Source organism: Megalobrama amblycephala, linkage group LG7 (assembly GCF_018812025.1).
Source record: "Megalobrama amblycephala isolate DHTTF-2021 linkage group LG7, ASM1881202v1, whole genome shotgun sequence".
NCBI lineage: Eukaryota > Metazoa > Chordata > Actinopteri > Cypriniformes > Xenocyprididae > Megalobrama > Megalobrama amblycephala.
This window is the reverse complement of record NC_063050.1, coordinates 33,034,525-33,058,042: the sequence shown is the minus strand read 5'-3', so window position 1 is coordinate 33,058,042 and position 23,518 is coordinate 33,034,525. Positions and strand designations below refer to the sequence as shown.

Below are 23,518 nucleotides of genomic sequence, written 5' to 3'. Positions count from 1 at the left end.
TTCAGCTTCAACATAATGTCAAGTGAATTGCTTATCCTACAAAAGAGAGCATAAAGCTAGTCTTGAAGAGAAGAAAACACTAAAATGTTTTACTCAGGAAAATTAATCAATTAGTTTGACTATGGCGTCTCTAAATTCCTGAGCAAAAAAGAAAGAGCTCTGTTCAACTGAGAAGCCATTTCATACCCTGTCTTTGATTAATTCATGATAGAGTGGACATTCTATATGAAGCTGTGCCATCAGACACATTCTTTATCATCATCATCCAGATTTAGACAAGAGAGATACAGTACAGATAGGTTCTAGAGTTAAAGCCCAGAATCCAGATTTCTTTTCATGGTTCAACAATAAGGAGTTAGGCCTACTTCTGTTGACCCTGCCAAAATATATTACATTTTTAGTAACATACAAAAAATAAACCACTGTTCAAAACTTTAATTTTTTAAAAATGTTTTTGAAAGATGTTGGCCTCACCAAGGCTGCATTCATTTGACCAAATACATTACAAACAGTAATATTGTGAAATATTATCAATATGTATTATTATTTTAGTGTATTTATTTTAAATAAATGTTTTCTATTTTATTATATTTTAAAATGTAATTTTAAATGAACAGACTGGCTAATATATTCCTATTATAACAAAGCTGAATTTTCAATTTTGTCCATTCTTCAGTGATCCTTCAGAAATGATTCCAATATTCTGATTTGGTCCTCAAGAAACATTTTTAGTGTAATGGTGTTAATGGTACTTTAATTTGTTTTTTTCATTAAATGTTAAGGTTTTATGAGATATATGAGCAATATCACATGATTACCCGTGCAATATCGCTCTATAAGCACAACTATGATTCGGCCGTAGTGGCAATAGAGCCATATCGCATGGCTACGAGTGTAATATTGCATTTATACAACAGCATTTTACATTCATAATCACAAAATCAGTTTGAATGTCAGCTGAGGAAAGTGATATCTTTGTCTTTGTCCTTTTAACAGTTAAGGAGTTTTCTCATGACAGCGTTATGCATTTGTACGTTGCGTCTTATAAGGTGTTGTTTAAAGTGAAAACAACATTCTTGTTTACAACCTTGTTTCAGTCCCTTTCAATATAAAAGTCTTTGCTACTGACTTACTCATAAAGACAGTCTTTGCTGCTGTCTAATGGTGCAATAATGTAAAAAACTGAAATCACAATCACTAACCCTTTCTCAATATTAAAACTACATTCCGTGACACAACAACAGTAGTATGGTGGGTTTACTCGTCTGCCATGACACTCACTGTGAGAAATGCAGCAAGCGGAGTGATACAAATGGTGAAACAGTTCCTGTGGTGATACTGGTAGAATAGTTTCAGCCTCAAACATCACGTCCATGGGCCGCTGGCTGAACGTCTGATGCATAAGGCACACTTAACTGGAAACACTTCAGGATTTTTTGTCATCTGATTGGTTGAATTCTACAGGATTACCGGGAGATGTGTGTCGTGTTCTTTAACCATCTGCCTGGAAACAAAGATGCCATGACGCTAAACCCCCTCATGGAAGTAGAACCCTAAACAGCACGCAGAACAAAACGAACTGTGATTGGTTGTTTACATGTCAGTCAGTTGTTTTTGGCCAGTAAAAGCTGCTATGGAGTCCAGACCTTCTGCTGTCAGTCTGAAGGTCTTGGCTACATGAAACTATTAGAATATCGCATGGCTGGAAAAGGCTCTGAGCCAATGAGATTCAAGACCCAGAATGAACTGTTGTACTGTATGTAAAAACCTATAATGTTACTCCATATGACAGCTGTAATTCATAAAAATACTTTTTTTTAAGGCATGAAAATATGCATGAACAACAACATAAGTTAAGATACTGAACCTCTATCACTGGCTCTTGGCCAGTGGACCATATTTATTATTCAACTCTGCATAGAATAGAATAGAATAGAATAGAATAGAATAGAATAGAATAGAATAGAATAGAATAGAATAGAATAGAATAGAATAGAATAGAATAGAATAGAAGCAGCACAACAACAGAAATTTCTAAAGGGCAGTACAACTAAAATGAAAAACATTTTCTTTTTGAATCTGATATGTGCTTTGATGTAATGTTGCTTCTGTGCTCAGAGAGATGGTTGACTGCAGGCGCTTTCCATTTCTGGATGGATTCCACTCTCATTTTACACTGTTTTGTTTTAAAAATTGTAACTGAACATTACTCTAAACAAACACCCAAGTGGCTTTTTCAGGGTTAAGAGTGTGTAAAATATAGAACAGCTACAACAGAGATGGAATCTTGCACTTTTGGGCTAAATCTACACAGACACAAGCATTTTACAAAATCTCATTGAAACCCTGATCCCACGCAGGTCATGGTTTCATAACTCTCACTGACACACATACACAAAGATAAACACAAACAGATTATCATTTAAGACAAAGAACGATAGGGTGCTGTATTCTGAATAAGTTAAGTTTAAGACCCCGTCGATGACCCTGAATGCCTTACAGGAACCTTAACTCCCCATCCGTATCTGAATGACGTACAGAGATATAATTTCCATCTTAAACACAGTATATTCAGAGTCTAATAAACAAACTCAGTCCTTGAGCTCTCTCCACTTTGCCATAGTTACTGTACAAAAAGAACATGCTGTTTTCTTTTCATTTTTACATTGTTTATGTTTTTACACAATCCAGCTGACCAGTGGCAAAAGTTGAACAGTAATGCACATTTAAGGTGCATTATATTGTTTGTTTGTTTATTGTATTGAATTGTGGAATGGAATCAGCAATACTTTAGTAAAACCATATGAAACCAACATGAATACAAAAGTACATTTCTAAGAATGTGTAAACTAAATTAAACTAAAAACACTTTTATGTCATTGAACCAGATAAAAGATTTATAATTGAAAATTGTGGTAAATGTCAGGAATTTTAAAAGCCATTATCATCTTTCACTAAGGTTGTGCGGCCCAAATGTCTTTCCCTGGATACACGTCTGCAGAGAGAACTACACAGACCCCGTCCCCTGAGAGAGAAGCCGACATCATTATGAAAGTGGAAGAAGGTGTCTGGGTGTCTCATTACCGTGTGACCCTCTGTCATTAATACCCGTTTGTGGAGAGGCAGAAAGAGAAGGCCACGATCAATCAGATGAGATTTAGCTTCACATATAAACAGGTCTGATGAATGGTTGCCGTTTAAAGTGGGGCGACAGACTTAACACAATGTTCACTAAGTGTCTGGGCATAGAATCTGTGCCTTTACTGCCAGATGGCTTTAGAATCCAATCCAGTATTTTTTCAGAGTTGCAAGTCTGTGTGAGCATATGTATTTGCTTAATATCTCATACTAACATTTAAACTAGTTTCCTGCCATTTTATCTTTTATGTACATAAAGTGAGATATGTCGACTACTAGTACAGTAACCGTTCATGGTTTAAGAGGCCCTGACACCTCGAGGCCTGAATTTTATGACTCCCATGAGTGGGTGCCAACAATTTAGGTTATGGCCTCTAACATCTCCCCAGTATTTGAACTGTGTCAGAGCTGTATATAACTGTATATAGCTGTATATGTACTTTACATACCTGTGTATGTACTGTATATATTTTATATACATTCTGTTCAAATGTTTGGGGTTTGTACGATTTTTTAAAATATTTTTGAGGGAAGCCTCTCCAAGTATATCTACAGTATACTGCAGATCATTACCGCAATTAATAGTTTCTGTTTAACGGGTTAAAAATATTTAATGCAGCATCCGTTTTTTTCCCTTCCTGAAGTAGATATGTGTGTCCACATCCTTATCTAGCGTCACAGTATATGACCACACTGGGTTCCACTCACCAACTCTGCAAAGCGAGAGAGAGTAGCTGACAAAGGATGGTCCCATTGGACACTTGTGTGTTTCAAGCTTTTTGACCCTGTTAGTAGTGTGCTTGTCTCAATAACTGAAACAAGCAAGTGTAAGTGCGAAAATTCGTGTAATTTCTTTTGGTATTGACGTTGTATCGAAAGAATCAATCCTCACAAACAAATGTTGATACTAAATGTTTTAACTAGTAATTTTTCCTAATTGTTGTGAAAATGATAGAAACATCACTATATTACTATATTAAAGGCACATCTAAATGATATAATCTTATAGTCATAGCATTATATGATAATTATGTATGTTATAATATTTTTAAGCCTGGCATACAATTATATTGTAATGTTGAATGGCTATAATTACTCATTTCATCCCCAGAAATTGAAGGGGGGAAAAATTAAATTTCTGTAGCATAGAAGGTAAAAATGAAACACACAACCCTCAACTAACAGTATTATATTTATTATTATTATATATTAAAATGTATTATTAAATTATTTTACTATTCTTGTGCATCATAAGGACTATCCAATGGCTACGCAGGGCAGAGGTATAGAAATTCTTACTTCTGATACAATTCAAGTTCAAATGCCACACTCTTAAGAAAAATGGTTCTAAACAGTATCAAAGGGTTCTTTGGCTTGTAACAATAGCAGTACCTTTTTTGTTGCTAAATAGAACCATTTTTATAAGGTTCCATAAAGAACCATGATTTGAAAGTGCTATATTGGTCATCAATGGTGTTATAAACAACCTTTTTATTATAGTTTATTGTATCTTTACAGTTACAGTGGGTCTCTTCTATTTGTTTATGGAAAAACAATTATGTTTATTAAAGGGATAGTTCACCCAAAAATGAAAAATTGATGTTTATCTGCTTACCCCCAGGGCATGCAAGATGTAGGTGACTTTGTTTCTTCAGTAGAACACAAATGAAGATTTTTAATTTCAACCATTGCCGTCTGTCAGTTATATAATGCATGGCAATGGGTACTCCATCTATAAGAGTAAAAAAAACAAAAAAAAAACATGCACAGACAAATCCAAATTAAACCCTGCGGCTCGTGATGACACATTGATGTCCTAAGACACGAAACGATCGGTTTGTGCGAGAAACCGAACAGTATTTATATAATTTTTTACCTCTAAAACACCACTATGTCCAACTGCCTTGAGTATCCGGTGTGTGAGGTCTGAATGCACTCTGACACCGGAAGTGATCTCTTGCACTCATTGAAGTATACGCGTGAGAGATCACTTCCGACATCAGAGCGCGTTTTCAGACCTCACACACCGGATGCTCAAGGCAGTTGGACATAGTGGTATATTATAGGTAAAAAATTATATAAATACTGTTCGGTTTCTCGCACAAACCGATCGTTTCGTGTCTTAGGACATCAATGTGTCGTCACGAGCCGCAGGGTTAGATGGAGTTGCCATTGCCATGAATTAGACTGACAGACTGCAACGGTTGGAGTTAAAAATCATCATTTGTTTTCTACTGAAGAAACAAAGTTACCTACATCCTGGATGCCCTGGGGGTAAGCAGATAAACATCAAATTTTCATTTTTGGGTGAACTATCCCTTTTAGGCCAAAATTAGCAAAAATTGGCTGTATGTGAGCCTTTTACAATGTTAAAAGGAAAAAGTGATATAAAGTACTATTTAAAAAAATCTAACAATATATGTATCATAAATTCAATATCTCTCTTACTTGGTGGAAGAAGAGAAGATAAGTATCCTTAACTGAATAGAGCTGCTCACACTTACATGAACTAAAACGAGAAAAAGTCATGACTGGTAGGAAACCAATTTAAGTGGAAAGTTAAAATTTATAGACATTTTAAGAAAGAAATAATTTACTTGGATGGCTGCTGAGCTCCAGAAAACCAGTAATGATGTGGCTTTGACAGATTTGAAAAACAAAAAAGGCAGGAAAAAAGAATCCTAAACTCTAAAGCTGCGAACACACTTAACGATTGTAAGGCCGATTATGAATGTAAATCGATACTTATGACTGATCGCGCTCAAAGACGTCCAGCCAGAGCCAATTGCGTTCAGTCTGCGATTACATTCGGTGTTCAAATTCCATGTGTGAGTATATAAATCGGCTCCAGTCGGAGGAAATGTGTGTGTTATGTGTGTTCAGTTCAGTCTTAGAATGTTTCAGCTAATCGTTAGGTGTGTCCCCGGCTTAACACAAAGAACCATTTCAGCATATAAAGAGTTCTACAAGATGATACAGTTCTAAATAGAACTGTTACTACATGTAAAGAACCTTTAAAGAACCATCTTTTTTAGAGTGCATGTTACAAACAAATCTTTTAGAAACTCATTGGCAATGGGTCTAATTTGATTCCATATTAGTGATTTGACTGACTTGATTATTTCAAAGCAGTGGTGGCAACCTCATTTAAACCTAGTAGCATTACATTTAAAAATACCTGCTAGTGTGTTATAAATGAGATTTGAAGATGATTTGTAACATGTATCAAGCGAAGACAAGTATCCAGGGTGTCAGTCTTAATCTATAAAAAACAACTGTATGTGGTGCATTCAGATCACTGAATTTTAGATTCCTGATTCAAGGTGACTGAACAATAAACAATCATTTTAAATCAAGGCCGTGTTACACAGAATAAGTTCCCCCCTCTTATATCTGTATCTTATATAAATGTGAAATTGGGAAAAGGGATTTATCCATTAATCCTGCTAAAGTGTTTGATGGATGTGGGACATTTATATTATGTATTGATCTTCTTTTGAAACAGTTCATCAAACATTAGAGGTGATAATAGACTTTGTGGATTTATTGTGTGACCTCATATATTGGCTATATCAGCTCTAGCCACGATCCTTATATAGCAATTTGACCCTCAGAGTTTGGGTGTATGTGTCCGTTACCTAAAATAGCAAGAATAATCACCACTTTTCAAAGCTAATAAAGAAGATGTTCTGCTTTTAAACCGCCTTTTGGTACGGCATTAATTGTATCATTTCATTTATAGCACATTTTTTTCAGTACACAGATGTGATGATTTTGTATGTTTAAAAAAGAATTAAAACATACTTGTCTCATGTTTAATTTTGCTACTAACTAAATGACTCTTCTCAGTGGTCTGTGAACAAACTGTCATTACAGAGCATTTAAAGAAGTTATTCTACACACTTACTAGGATTATAATGTTGTTTGGTGTGCCCAGCTGTTCCTCTCACTCCGAGTCTTCTGCCTTGCTAAATATCATTAGACGGTTGACGCATGCAATCCATCTGTTATTTTTTAATTGTGGTTTGTCCGAGGTATTGGGCTGGGGGGATACAAGGAGAGATGGTGGGAGGCTGATGTGGAAATACTAGGTAGGTGTTGCAATGCAAAGGCAAGGCGAAGTTATAATTTGGGATTTGGGTGGAATTTAGCATAAATTCTGTGTAAAACTAAAGATTTTAATGTTTATAGGGGCTCTGATGGACATAATTATTTCCTACAGGGCATTCAGTCATTTGGAAACATAAACCTCTTTAAACTGTTTTGAAGATTTCACCACATACAAACCAATTTGAGTTGTTAAATTCTGAAGCAGCTGGTTTAGAAGTGGAAGAAGCACTGCAGTAATCCTCTAGCCCTCTCAGCATCTGGACCCCTGCAGTTCCTCAATTACTGTGCCAGGGCTTTATTTCAGGCACGAAAACTGCAGGGGCTGCTGTTCTCTCAACATGGCTAAAAAAAATCACAGTTTCTCTTAAGAAGCAATGAAAAACAGTTTATTTAAAATAAAAGAGAAGCCAGTTAGCAGGAGGGGATTTTATGTTTTAATCTGATGTATACTTTCTTGTAATTTTTTTTCAAACAATCTTCTCACCTTTAAACCATGTTGTGGATTATGAAACGTTGACTCACAAATAAAAAAATCTAAAATGTTTGCTTCAACAAATGGATTTTCATCTCACGTTTGCAGTTGTTAACACTATTGATTAGGTTTAAGGTAGAGTTTAGTGTAGCTGCCTGGTACGATATTTTCAAACGCAGTTTGAGCATTAACCTTTTCTCACTGGAACTCACTGGACATTTCATTTACGACTGCTGCGTCACATCCAACAGCCAATGTAATGAAATGTTGCCATATTCATGATCATCTCTTTCTGATAAAACCTAACTCGCTTTTAGTGCCATTCACTTCGAAACTGTCACAAAATGTGCAAAGCACAAAATAATATCATTTTGCAGAAATGTTGCCACAAGAAGGTTTTTCCAATGACTAATGAATGGGTTGAAGGGGGAAAAAACTGTAATTTTTATGCATTTAGAATAGTTTTATTCAACCATGCATTACTTCCTCCATTATTTAAGATAATATCTTTCCTTTAAGAAGCACTTTTCAGATGGTGTTGCCATAAGCACTTACTGACTTTCCTACAAAACCACCAAGGCCAAAGTGTTATGCAGTTCATGACTTACAGCTCTCTCAGCGCTCATTATTAGTCTGCATTAAACTAACTGTATAGCTAAATAGCTCCCCATGGCTTTGACCCTGAAGTCAGGCAACAGTTGACTTTTATATAAGGCATCACACAAATCTGCAATTGTCCTCATAGAATAAACAAAGTGGTTCTTGTATAACACATATCTGTCATAGTTTTTACAAGGCACGTGATTATTCCCATACAAACACCTGTTTCCTGCTGTTAATTGCACACACACACATACAGTATGTACAGTAAGCAAACTAGCAGTGAGTAAAGGCTGGAAAACACTACATGAATTTTGAGATCTGAAAAGTGGTTTCAAACACTTCATAGAAGGTTACATAGGAAAAACTGGGCATCATTTACTAAACAACTGAGGATCACCCTCTTCCAGAATTTTACATCATTCTGAACTCAAACTCATGCAGAAACATGTGCCTCATTTATAGGAGATGCATGACAAATGAAACCAATGTGTTCTAAAATTGGCTGAAAAAATCAAACATGTCTGATATCCTCCAACTGGATGTAATCATAGTAAGTCTGAAGCTAAAAAAAATGGAGTCTGTGCCCATCATATGCAATTTTCTATGAAATCTGTTAACTATGGCTAGTTCAGCAACTAGCGCTGAATCTTCCCTGCAAATCAGGACAAAAGTTGTGTGGTGTATTCCAGCCTTAAAAGTTTAAGGGCACTTACAATGGTACATAAATTCTATCCCAAACAGCAGAAAACATATTTTTTCGAGTATTCAATGTTGACCACCCAAGAACATTTATAATGTCTTGCCAATCAAATGAGCACAGTGACCAATATTGATAAAAATATATAACCCTTAAATGCATGACTGTTTCGCCAATCATTCTTACATATTCGGGTCTTTATCGACCCAGATCTAAATCTAACATGGAAGGATCTTTACCTTTTGCGATAATATAAAATTCCTCTGATATTAGAGTAATAATTACAGAAGAATAAAATAAATCGTATTTTGTTACCTTTTGGAGCTTGGAAGGGCTCGGTTTGAGCAGATATTTTATTTCATCATCACTGTCCTCGTCAGAGCTCATTTCCCAGTACATTCAGCAAATAATAGGCTAGTTTTATGTTTGAGGTCACGGATATGCCCCCCCTTTTGCAATCTCAAATGTGTTCTCAAAACTATATAATTTTCAACATCTTCAAAATCAATATTTCGATCACTAACAGCTTCACCAGATTCATCCTGTAACAGTTACAGTCATATTTGATTGCGTTCAGTACTTGCTCTGCAGTAAATCGGTGAGCCATTTCATGTTTTTCTTATTATTTTGTTTTCTGTCTGAATGAGTCGTCACTTCAGCATTGTGTATCAGACATTGCCACCTTGTGGAATAAAGGTGAATTGCACTTATACTGCCATCTAAGATTCAATTATTGTTGTGCAGAAAAAATATACGTACACTCATACACACCTCGGGTCGTTAGCGACCCTATACAATTTTTTTTACAAAAAATGAATACAAAAATAGGCTTTTTTTTTTTAAATAATTTTATGATTTTTTTCTTGTTATATTCTTTACAATGAATTGATTGAGGAATACCAAGAAGGTTGATCTCTAACTTTAAAAAATGAATGAGGAGGAGGGTAGTGAATGACGTCCCGGGTCACTAAAGACCCGAGGTATGCATTTAAGGGTTAAATAAAAAATTGCTCACTGCAAACTCCTGCCTGGTAAACCAACAGTAGCTTGGAGTCTGTGTGCTAATATAAAGCATAGGACTTCGATACTATGAAGATTAACCTCTGGCACAGCTTAAGTGTACTGCTAAACCTTAAAATCTGTAAGCACAGACTTACTAAACTATCTTTTTTTTTTTTTTGGTGCAAGTGCGTTTACATGTGCAGTCTATTGCAACTTATGCTAGTGATGTATGCTAATAAGCAATTTTGTCTGAAGTTGTTGTCATCAAAGAGTAAGCAACTCTTTCATCTCTTCACTTTTATCACACATCAGTTGATGCAAAAAAAAAACAGACATCCCATGAGCAGGCTTTCATGGGAGAATGTATAACACAGTGCAGGGTTATCACTTAACAGTCATAGTGGTGGCATAGCGGTAATGTTTTGTTGTGCCTTTGGATGTAGTTATTGAAGACGCCCTTTGAAGCTAAACACAGACGTTCATGTTGCAAGTCACAGACTGGACTGATGAAACCTGCCTTAATTAGTCTACTATTAAAGCATGAATTTGATGTAAACAGTAAACCTTGTCTACATTGGATGCAAGCAGCATGGAATGACACAACGCAACACAACAAATTCCCGACAGTAAATGGATTCCCCGTTCTATTTCTGACGTGGTGCTTTGCTGCGGCCAGTTTGTCGCATTCAGTGTAGACAGTGTAGACAGTTCGGACTTTATAACTTGCAATCATGAGTTTATATTATATTTCATATTTTATTCTGAGGAAAAAATAAATAAATATTGAGTCTATCTCACATTTCTGTTTTTCCTACTAAGAATTGTGATATATAACCTTGGATTTGTAAGGAAAAAAGTCAGAATTGTGAGATATAAACTCGAAATGAACTTTTTTTATTCTTTTATTCCATGGTTTCCAAAGACTGTTATTTTCTGCCACCACGTAGGCTCTGCCCACAAAAAACATCATCACTGTTTGCAAACACAAAATAGGTCTATAAGTAGAAACAAAATTATTTATATAAAATATCATAATATTCATAATTTTTTTACCTGCCAAAAATCATAAATTTGACAGTATTTTACAGTAAAACTACATAAACATAATTACACACAGTATAAGGTACGTTACAGTTAACTGATTAACACATTTTCACTGTATAAATTTTACAGTATTTTTCTGTAAAAATGACAAACATTTTTTACAGTGATAGTGACATGGTCTCTTAAAGCTAAGAGAAGTAGAATGCTTTGGGTTTAATAAAAGTTAAGCTTTATTGACAGCATTTGTGGCATTAAAAAAATATCACAGTTACAGAAAGGCACCAGCAAAAGCAAAAAACATTCCAGTATTCCGGTGGGTTTAAAAGCGTGAAAGCAAAGCTAGTATTTTTGTTAAAGCACTTGCATGAATTATTCAGTAAAATCCCATTCATTATTTGAGCTGTAAAGAATTATTCTAAATTATTCTTTTCTAGGTGGACAAATGAATGCTAAGAGCATATTTCTTGTGGGATTAAGTATTGGTTGGGCTGGATGGAGGATCAAACATTCTCTGCATTGACTGCCCATCCGTGATGGCATTGTCTTCAAATGCAACAAAAACTTTCCAGTGCACTGGAAATAAGTTTCTTTATAAAGAATATTAAGAGAGATGAGAGAACCGTTTTCTCAGTTGGAGAAAACCATCATCACAGCAGTAGCTGTAATGCTGACAAGAAGCCAATGACACACCAGCAGTGTGGTTCACATGGCTTGAGGGGCTGATGACAGCCTGTTACTGCTAGCATGGTTTAGACAGAGACTGAAGTAAAGACATGGTTGAAAAGGGAATTGTAGACATATGAGTCTAAAGAGAGACTGTGTACAGACTAATTGTTGGGTTATGTTGTGATTGTTTGTTTGTTGCTTGGAAATTAAGCCTCGTGGTATAGAATAATGTTAGCTAAATGTCATAATTGTACAAACAGATGCTACACTTGCTTTAAAGGACAGCTGGCACCAATGTATATTTCTGTTTTTGAAAAGCATGACATACAGTCCCTCCCCAGTCTTTTTCGAGGACAGTCCTTCTGTCTGTGACACAGAGATACCATGTAAGCTTGCAAGCATATTTTGTTTTGCATTTGGACAAGTCTGTAGGTTGTAAGGTTAATTAATTAGTAAATTACTAATGATTAATTAGTAATGTCCATAAGATACATTGTTTTAGCTTATTTTAAAGCTGGTTTGTCTTATTTTGCATTTAAAATAATTTTGAGGAACCTTTTAAGTTTGTTTAGACCCCCTAAGGGACCCGAACCACTGGTTGAGAACAACTGATCTAAACATTTTGTTTTGCATTTGAATAAGTCAGAGATTTTGTTGCTTGGGGGAAACTATGTTTACACTTTATTTTAAGGGGACATAGTTACATTGTACTTACTCAAATGTGGGTTTGTAAATCTATACTGAATAAATAAGCTTTCCATTGATTTATTGTTTGTTAGGATAGGATAATATTTGGCTGAGATACAGCTATTTGAAAATCTGGAATCTGAGGGTGCAAAAAAATCTAAATATTGAGAAAATCACCTTTAAAGTTGTGCAAATGAAGTCCATAGCAATGCATATCCACTCACAAAAATACATTTTTGATATACACTATATTGCCAAAAGTATTGGGACACCCCTCCAAATCATTGAATTCAGGTGTTCCAATCACTTCCATGGCCACAGGTGTATAAAATCAAGCACCTAGGCATGCAGACTGCTTCTACAAACATTTGTGAAAGAATGGATCGCTCTCAGGAGCTCAGTGAATTCAAGCGTGGTACCGTGATAGGTTGCCACCTGTGCAATAAAATCCATTCGTGAAATTTCCTCACTACTAAATATTCCACGGTCAACTGTTAGTGGTATCATAACAAAGTGTAAGCAATTAGGAACAACAGCAACTCAGCCACGAAGTGGTAGGCCATGTAAAATCACAGAAACACCTTTGGGATGAATTAGAGTGGAGAATGCGAGCCAGGCCAAAAATTCCCATAAACACACTGCTAAATCTTGTGGAAAGCCTTTCCAGAAGAGTTGAAGCTGTTATAGCTGCAAAGGGTGGGCCAACTCCATATTAAACCCTATGGATTAAGAATGGGATGTCATTCAAGTTCATGTGCACGTAAAGGCAGGCGTCCCAAAAGTTTTGGCAATATAGTGTATTTACGGAAGGAAAGTTACAAAATATCTTCATGGAACATGATCTTTACTTAATATCCTAATGATTTTTGTAATTATGCATAATTTACTCTACTTGTAGTAAAGTCTAACTACGTCACCTTAAAAATTAAATGTTACCTCAACTTCTTGTAAGGTTACAAGCTTACACTTGTAAGGTCACAGCCATCTTCTAAATGTAATCATGTAATCATCGTTTAATCATGTCAACTCTTGGAATAGCATTTTATTTATAGGAGATGAAATTACATAGGCTTTGTCTTGGCAGACTAGAATTGCTATGCTGCTGCTGCTGCTAGCATGAGTGAAGGCTACTGCTGAAACATGCGCATAATTACAGGCAACAGGATACATGCTGCAGGGAAAGTATATGGAGAACCACCTAGAAGAGATCTAGGCAGGTGGTGCTGGGGAAGGACAGGGGCTAGGATTGGGTTGAGCCAGATCAGGATAGATCAACACGTCCTCCAACCAATACGCCCATATAGGTCATTTGTCACTTCCCTGAATTACGACCCATTTACTAAAGTTACGCCCCTATCAACAACAGGACATTTTCATTTTAAGGCATTGTACCATTTTATCTGCATCATATTTTGGGTTTCGCATAGCTCAATTGTTAGAGCATTGCAATCATGCGAGCGTGGGTTCGATCGAAGGGAACGCATGTGCTCATAAAGTGTATATGCACTATAAATCACTAAGGGTAGGTTTAGGGTTGGGGTAGGTGTAGTCGTTAATAATAAAAAAAAAAAATTAGTTTTGCTAAATGGAAATGGGACAAATTGCAGTTAAGGTACCCTGTAAAAAGTCCACACATTGCATTTAAATGAACACGCATTTTGATTGGTAACAACGGTCATACGTCATGCATGAAGACAGATGTAACACGACACTGTCATTATTTTTGCAGCAGCTAGAGGGCGCATGACTTTAAAACTTAAATATAGGTCATAATAAGGTGCTTAAAAAAATGACCTATAGGGTCTCGGATAGATATAATTAGGTTACGTAGATAGAACAAAAAGATTGATTGGCCACTGTGCCGGCTTTAGGAGAACGAATTAGTTGCTTGGAAGAGTTTCATGACTGAACTATGCATTTTGTTTTACTGATACGAGGCAGTTAAATACAGATGCCAATTAACTCTCTAGGGTCCGACACAGCTTTGAGAGAAATGTAGCGATCATTCCCTGTATGTTAGATTCGTTACAGACCTTCTGTGCAGCTTTTATAATTGTGTGCAGGACCACGGACAGCTCAGTAGTGTTTCCAGGATTGCTGTTTTTTTTCTGTTGCCGAGTGATTCATTGAGTCTCACACATGTGCTTACTAGACTACTAGACAGCACATCAGCGAAGAAAATAGCTTTTATGTGCAAATACCAGATTTGTCTATCCTTTCCCCTGCTTTGCATTTAATTATATGTGGTTGTTAGACATGTAGACTACTTGTATCACTTTTTTACAGCACCTTGTGTGTTCATTACTACATTGCTAATTTTCTACTTGCTTAAAAAAGGGATAGAATTTATGAGAGACTTGATTTTTAACTATATATAATTTTATGTGTACTTGTTTAGTGATATAAATTATAGTGACAGGGATAAGGAGAAATATAATTCCAGTCTTCTATCTGCTGTTTTGAACATCAAATAAGAAATAATGATATGGTGTGATACATATCTGTGTAAGAGAGGTAGATTTGGTTCATTAGTCACTCGTCCCTGGCACTCACCTTCAAAACAAATCAATTTGATTATGCAAAATGATGCCTATTAAGTGCCACTTCAGAGAGAGAAAGTGTGTGTGTTTACTGTGGTCTGCATGTAAATGTTAAGACCTTCTCTTTCAACATCAAAGGCCGTGACACTCTACAGACACCAACTGCCACCCACCAGGGCAGGAAATGACACGCAGGTATAAAAGAACAAGGTAGGAGACCAGGGTTGAGTAATTAGCTAGGGCTAACAGATGATTGATGAGGGGAGCTACTTCAGTTTCATGTACTTATTCTTTTTCCATTTTTCCTCTAAAAAAAAAAAAAAAGAGAGGAACATTTAGCCTTGGGCACTGCACTGAAATAGTCCTGTCTGAGTGAGCTGACAAGAGGGTAGAAGAGCTCTCTTTAAATGCTAGAGCCCTAAAGAACAGACAGGAACTGGCTGCTTGACAGATAATTGTAATGTCTATTGCAGTCTACTTTCTCCACTACTTCATTTCAAACGTCTATCCACTATATGTGGTTGTTGCACATGTCACCTTGCAGTTTGTATTCTATTATTTAGTTTTCACTCTCAAGGTTCTATTGGGAATTTTATAACCTATAGTTCCTTTCCTCAATTCTGATTGGTTAAGTTGAACAGCACTGGGACTTTCTACTGTTTGTAACAAACTATCAGTCTGTGTATTATCAGTGGGCATTTTTCAGTGAATCCTTTAGGTTACATTGTTATGCCAGTAGATGGTGGCAAGTGAGTCACTGAATCATTCATTCAGCTGATTCATTCAAAAACCTTTATTCATTCAGGAATGAAATAAGTGGTTGTCTCTATCAGGGAGTCATTGAATCATTTACTCAATCGTTTCATTTAAAATTGCTCATTCATTCAGGAACTAAACAAGTAACTGTCTTTACGAGTGAGTTACTGAATCATTCACTCAACTGATTCGCTAAAAAGTACTGATTCTTTCAGGAATGAAAATACCACCTTACTGTATGATCGCACAATGGCTCTGCAGTGGCTTTGTTTGGAACTATTTGCATTGACAGACAAATTACCAGACAAACAGACAAAGTACCTCCCAATATAAAATATAAGTAATTCAGTATTAACTTTTTGTTCAGTGAACTGGTGTATAAATTGGTATTATTTTTGTATTTTTATGTATAATTTATTAATATTTCAAATTAGTTTTTATTTTTATATTTTCAATTTTCAATTGTCACTATTATTTCACTTTAGCTTTCTATTTATGATAACATATCGCAACACTTGCCTTCAACTTCTAGTTTTAGTAATTTCATAAATCCACTTAAACTTATTTTATTTCAGTTAGTTGCCAAGGCAACATTTCTTGATTTTCGGTTTTTCATCTAATATTTATATTTTATTTAAAAGCTTTATTTCAGTTTACAATTTTTAATAGTTTTAGTTAACAATAACAAAACTGGTATAAAGCCAATTTCACACTTTCAATCATGCTGTTTCACAGAATATATTAGCATGATTACCAGCGGCCTTGTGCCTACGGCTGAATCACAGCCATGCTGATATTTGTAAATACAACGCTCTCGTGTGACATTGCTTAATTATATTTTTCTGGAAGAACTGAAGATATGAGCAAATCTAGACATGCAGCAATGACATTGCCATATGACAGCCTATGGAAAACACTGCCCCTGCCCTCTGCCCTGTGTTCTCTATAGCGGAGCTCAGCCGCTGTTTCCGAGTGGAGGGTAGGTCAAAGGGTATGGCGCCCCATCTCGCCCACTGCTTTCACACAAATGCTGCACCAACACTGAATGAAGCCTTTAACCTCAGTTTTAGAAGCCCCTTCTCATACGGTCTTAAATTACAGCCTCTTCTAGTTTACTCAGGTCCGTTCAGACAAAATCCAGCTCAACCACATGGCGCCACTTGAAAGGAGTCTCAGGAGCAATGCACAGCCCTAATTTTCATTCTTACAGTGGGAAAATTCTGTAAACACATCTGATGAAGATGGTGCTTAATTAGCTCTAATGATAATTTTGCAAAGTAGAGCTGTTTTTATAGAAATCTGGAAAGTACAGAAAAGAGGGTGGTAGTGTATTTCGTAAGAATAATGATTGTCTCATCAATGCTATTGGGTGCAAAGCTCTTTGATAACTGCACACTGCAGCAAAAAGACTGTTCATCTCACTCAAGGGGTCAGTCAAGGTTGATCTATTCAGTTCTGTCCACTTCTATTTGCTCATAGGAATGTGTTTCATAGGCCTTCTGGCTGTGAAGCTTTATGTTAGAGGTCCGCTGTTTAATCTTACTTGGTTTTAGAAGATGGGTTTTTATCAAAGTTTGAGTCTTTGGTCTTATCGATCCTTTTAGTGCATATGTATTTATAGTCTATATAAGTGTGACTTCAGCCTGCTAAAAATACTAGTACAGTGTCCACATTGATGTCAATATATTACTGTGAATGTATCTTGACAAAACTGACTAAAAGAAAAACTTTGTGTTGCTTATTTATTGATTTTATAATATATTTCATAATACTTTTATAATCATTCTTAATTCTGATAAAAATGTATTATTAATTTACTTTGTTCATAAATTTCTTCAATGTCTCTTCACCTTCTTACAAAATGTAGGAGAATACAGCAGCAAGAAAGTAAGAAGGAAAGAGAAGAAGGAGGGATGCATGAGAATTTGCAAGGAAATGAACAAGTTATTGAGAAAAAGAGACAGTGGGAACCAGACTAGATGGAGCATGAGGGATAAAGCTAATGTAAGGGAGAGAGAGAGAGATCAGGCGGTTGACTTAGAAGTCCATTGATCAAATACAGATGTCTCCCACCCCTTATTTGAAGGGGTCAATAATGCAAATCTCCTGACACAGTTATTCTCTGAACAGCGGTTTCCCTCATGCCATATTTTAGAGTGATGATGGGAAATTAAGGTCATGGTAGTTAGAGTTTGAAATAATTGGAAGAGGGTTTTTGATTAGTGTCTAAATGCTGGCAAAGCTAAGATAAAATCAGATAAGTCATTTGAAGGAAATTATATATTTTATCAAAGTCAGTTTAATTTAATGTTGGATTTTAAAGACAAACAACATAAAATACATTAATACTCAATAAAATGTTTGTTTTATTCTTCCTTGTCTTTTTTATAGGTTTGTCCTGGTGTTTGGCTGCTTGGTGCTGTCTGTCTTCTCCACCATTCCAGATCATCAGATTAAGGCCTCTCATAGTCTCCTGATCTTGGTAAGGGCTTAAGAAAATCTGAAGAAAATGAAGCATGGAAACAGTCCAATGCAAAGAAGTTTAAAGAATGCAATGAAATCTAAAAATTCTGATTTAATGGGATAGTGCCCATTTTAAAATCCATCTGCAACACTCAATGAGATTCATTTGTCATAGCAGGCAACTACATCTCTATACATGCAGTACTTTCCTTTGCCATCCACCAAATTCAGCTAGCTGATGATGAGTCTCCACACATACTTGAATTCAGTTATATGTTAATAGAACCACACAGCACAGGTTAATATTCAGATCAGTAAAATCACAATATAACTGCAACCCCACTATTAAATCTTGTAGTTTGTTTGTCAGAAGTTGATCCCTGGATTTAATACAGCATGATGGAATATTGTCAATAGTTATTTGTTTACAAAGACAAAAGCCAGCTACAGGTGAGAGGCTGGATCACTGGATCAAAGGCTCATGTTTCTGTTCCTGAAAGTCTGCTGTTTTATGTACTGATAATAATGGCCATACAAATTGACCTGATTCGTTTATTGACTCAGCTGACACCAAACATGATGTTAATGGTCTGTATATGTATGATGTTAATGGTCTGTAGTCAGAGCTCTGAAGCTAAAGCTACTCATTTATGCGATCATAATGCAAGATGTTTTATTCAGTGACACTGCTGCCTCTATGATTGAAAATACAAAGACAGGATATAAGTCAAGATAACAGTAGCCTTTAAACAGCTTTGAGTTGTGTGAATTCTCTATGAAATCATCCAAAATATACTTTTAATTGTTGATTTTATTGAACTTTATCTATTTGTGTATATTTCAAACACAGTGCATATCTTTAAAGGGCGATTTCTCAAAATGAGTTCTTTCTCATGCAGTGATATCCATTTATAGCACCAAATGTTACATTTTTATTCTTATCCATATTCTGAGGGTTTTTACAGAGTTTTTTCATACATCATTTGCCTGATTCATCATTTTGTTAAGTTTTTTTTTTTTTTTTTTATTAATGATAAAAAAGAGATCTCTTCTGTTAAAACTCTAATAGACCTATGTCAACAGAATGAAACAAGAATTTTGAACCTGGCTTTATCCAATATTTAGATTTCTGTTCTATAAATTTATGTAAAGTGATATTCTTATTCACCTGGTGTGTCTTGACTTAAAATGTGCTGTTGTACACAATGTACAGTACTTCCCTCAATGTGCAAATCCAGGACTGATGTATGTAATGTAGTTGTAATGTATTTGTTTAACAGTGTTATTGTTTTAGCAACCGACCACAGATGGTACAAGTACACACCCACACAAACAAACTTGAAAAGGTCTTTCTTTGTCTTTGTAGGAGTTTGTGATGATTGTTGTGTTTGGTCTGGAGTACATCATTCGAATCTGGTCTGCTGGTTGCTGTTGCCGGTACAGAGGATGGCAGGGGCGACTTCGCTTCGCAAGGAAGCCCTTCTGTGTCATAGGTGAGCTTTCAATGAATGTACAAGAAAAGATTCCCTCCATGAAGTCTTTCATGGTTAAAAATTTGGGTTTCAGGATTTTTTTAATTTCTAAACAAGCTCATAGAGTAAAATTTGACAGGTCAAAAAATTGTGAAGACTTATTGTGATTTTGTTCCTCATATTTTCTTTTTGGTGACTTGCTATACAAGGAATATTCCAAAATGTTCAGCACATGAAGCTAGTTGAACAAACTCTGAGTTTCAGAGTAAGTTTAGAGTTGACAATTTCATATAAATCCAACCTGGTTTAGATCATGTTCAATGGGCTCACAGCACATGGTATAAATGTTCTTTGTCAACCCAGGTTTGATCCAGAGTTTGTGGTTAACTCTGAAGCATAAACCTGGCCTGGAGCAGGATAGCTGTGCAGCTTAAGTTACAGTACCATGGCTATGAAACCCGCTAAAAAACAATCTACCTTCTTGAGCCCGAAAAAACAGAGTTTGCTCAAACTAATCTCAAACTTACTTGGCAACTAGCAACTGAAACCAGCTTCATGCAACACAGTGATTTCTGTATTAGATTATTTAAATAAAAGAGTAAAACTGAGAAAAAGAAAAAAAAAAAAAAAAGAAAAAAAAATACTCGCCAAAGCCAATTTTTACTTGCTTTTGGTGGTTGCAGAGTGTACATTTCTGAGCCTGGATACTTGTAAGGACACATAACATACACCATCACTGGTTATGGGCTGACAGTTCGATAAAAATCAAATATTTGGTGACCTTAAAATAATCATGTTCTTTTAAACATTTTATTAATCAAAGAATCTTAGTTGTCTTTGTTTCCACAAAAAATATTGAGCAGCACAACTGTTAACTGTGATAATAGGAATGTTTCTTGAGCACCAAGTCAATATATTAGCACGATTTGAGAAGGATCATGTGACACTGAAGACTGGAGTAATGATGCTGAAAATTCAGCCATCACAGCAATATTTTACATATTAAAATATATTAAAATAGAAAACAACTATTTAAATTGTAATTCACAATATTATGGTTTTTACTGTGGTTTTGATTAAATAAATGCAGCCTTGGTGAGAAAAAGTGTCTTCTTTCAAAAAATATTAGGCCTACTGTTCCCACACATTGAATGGTAGTGTACACATCCCTGGTCTGTTCTAGGTATATATTATTATGACATATGTTTTGTCGGTTATTAGTAACACTATTAATACTGGTCACTGTAACAAATGCATTGCTTCTATCTGTAAGCAATAAGGTACGAGAGGCTGTGACTAGCCTTGAGTACCTTATTGCTTTTATAAAACGGTTACCACACAATACAAATATTAAAGCCAAAAATATGTATCAATGAAACTTTCATGAAGTAAACTGTCACTAAAAGCCTTCCTTCTGCCAGAAAAAAAGTCCCTGACCGTGAACAGCAACAGAAGTTACATTTTTACGCCATTACAGCAAAGACTGTTTTTATGAGTGTCGGTCAGTAGTGAAGACTTTTACATTGAAAAGACTGAATTGTTGTGAACACGGAACAAAACGCAACTGACAAATGCTTTGACTAGCGCTGTCAGTCATGGGAAAACCCCTTAACTGTTAAAAGGACAAGATAATACATGCTAAATGCTAAATCTGAATGCAGGTAATACTCACTCACTCGATCTCTTTCTCACAATACTCTTCTACATAATACAGTACATTTCAATGAACAATATCAATTGAGAACATACAGTTTATGTTGCTAAGAGTGGTTGCTAAGGGTGTTGTGTAGTGATGCACAGAACCGTTAGGTGAAGCGGTCATAGCCATGTTTTATCGTAAATAAAACACAGCTATTAATCAATCAGAATCAAGGACAGGAACTAACCGTTTTATAAAGCAACTTTCATCCTTCCAAGATGACACAAACCATGTTCATTCCTCAGTAACCAAGGCAACAGCATCATAACTGATCAACCTTAAGGAACTATCTCATGCCTTTTAAATAATGTTATACTGTACTTAGCCCTTGACCGGAAACCTTTTACTCAGCATCCTCCAGTTGTGGCTGCCACAACCCCCCAAATCCACATTTCAGCAAACTGTTCTCATTCAGTGACCCCTCAACCTGTCTAATGTTCTCCAGACTGTTGTTACACAGTGCGAGCTCATTAATACTGGCTTTGCTATTAATAAGGTTTTACTTTGTTTAAGTGTGTGTAGGCGCTTGTGGTGTATGTTCTTAAGTGTTAACACTTAGCCCTGGCCCTATCGATCTAAATGGGGAATGATGAGAGTAATGAACGTCATTAATAATAGGAAATAATGTGTCTGTGTGTGCAGACCAAATTCTGTGTCTTATTCTTCTCCCTAGTTTCCTTTTGTGAACACTAGCAAATGTCTCGATGCCCTAAACACCAGGGACACTTCTATCTGACACTTTGTCTTCATACATTTACACTTGCGCTCATCCTTGAAAGCTTGGATTGAATATTTTATAAATATTGTAGTGAATATTTAGGCGGGCATTCTGGGAATTTATAGTGAGCAAAAGGCATATTTCTCTCAAATATTGTTCACAAATCTGTCTAAATCTGTGTTAGTGAGCACTTCTCCTTTGCTGAGATAATCCATCCACCTCACAGGTGTGGCATATCAAGATGCTGATTAGACAGCATGATTATTGCACAGGTGTGCCTTAGGCTGGCCACAATAAAAGGCCACTCTAAAATGTGCAGTTTTACCACACAGCACAATGCCAAAGATGTCGCAAGTTTTGAGGGAGCGTGCAATTGGCATGCCGACTGCAGGAACGTCCACCAGAGCTGTTGCCCGTGAATTGAATGTTCATTTCTCTACCATAAGCCGTCTCCAAAGGCGTTTCAGAGAATTTGGCAAAATCTGATTTTCGCCATTAAAGTGGAAGTTGTTGTAACTCAGTCATACAGTGTCTGATCTGCACCAAACTTCACATTTTGATAAGAGTCCTGGCCTGAAGACATCTGCATGCAAATATTCAGTTAGTCATAGCGCCACCTCTTGGCAACAGGAAATGGCATGCTTTACACTGTAATTCACTTCCTGAAACACATTTCAGTATGCCATGAAGTACCAAACATGCTACAGTAGAAACACATTAAATCATGCAACACTTGGCTAAGTGCTAATGTATGCAATTAACGCCTCGAAACAGGAAGTTGTTGTAACTCAGGCATACAATGTCCGATCTGCCCCAAACTTCACATGTTTGATAAGAGTCCTGCCCTGAATACATCAACATGACAATATTCAGTTATAGTAATAGTGCCACCCACTGGCAACAGGAAATGATGTGTTTAACACTGTGATGCACACTAGCAACATACTAAAATATGCAATTCAGTGCTAAACATGCTACAAACATTCTAAAACATGCTAGCAACACTTAACTGAGTGCTGAAGCATGCTATTATCATCGTGAAACAGGAAGTTGTTGTAATTCAAGCATATAATGTCCAATCTGCCTCAAACTTCAAATGTTTGATAAGTGCCCTGGCCTGAAAACATCTACATGCCAAAATTTAGTTATAGTCATAGCACCACCAGCTGGTAGCAGGAAGTGTGGCTAATACAAATGACTGACATAGTCTTATATTTTTATACTTAAATGCATTGTGCTCACCGTGCTCTGTTTTCCTAAAGCCACCGGGTTGCAGTGGCACAGGTGCGAGGGCCCTTTCATCACTGCTTGCAGCTTTAATTTTGATTGAAATTCTGCTATTCGAAATCTATTTTAAATCTGACAAACAAAGTTTGTCAAATTGTTAGATAGTATGATATGTAATGAAAAAGAAAGGTTGTATTAAATTTGAAAAATTGGTTTCAGGCTTT

General features: G+C 36.0%; 1 protein-coding gene across 2 annotated transcripts in view; it reads left to right on the top strand.

The window, feature by feature from the left end:
- kcnq5b (potassium voltage-gated channel, KQT-like subfamily, member 5b) overlaps nucleotides 1–23,518 on the top strand; it is a 115,510-nt gene that overhangs the window by 70,991 nt on the left and 21,001 nt on the right. For both annotated transcript variants that reach the window (XM_048197131.1, XM_048197130.1), the window contains exons 2-3: nucleotides 18,107–18,197; nucleotides 19,545–19,671. In XM_048197131.1, the coding sequence (XP_048053088.1) occupies nucleotides 18,107–18,197; nucleotides 19,545–19,671 (218 nt within the window). The remainder of the gene's footprint in view (nucleotides 1–18,106; nucleotides 18,198–19,544; nucleotides 19,672–23,518) is intronic.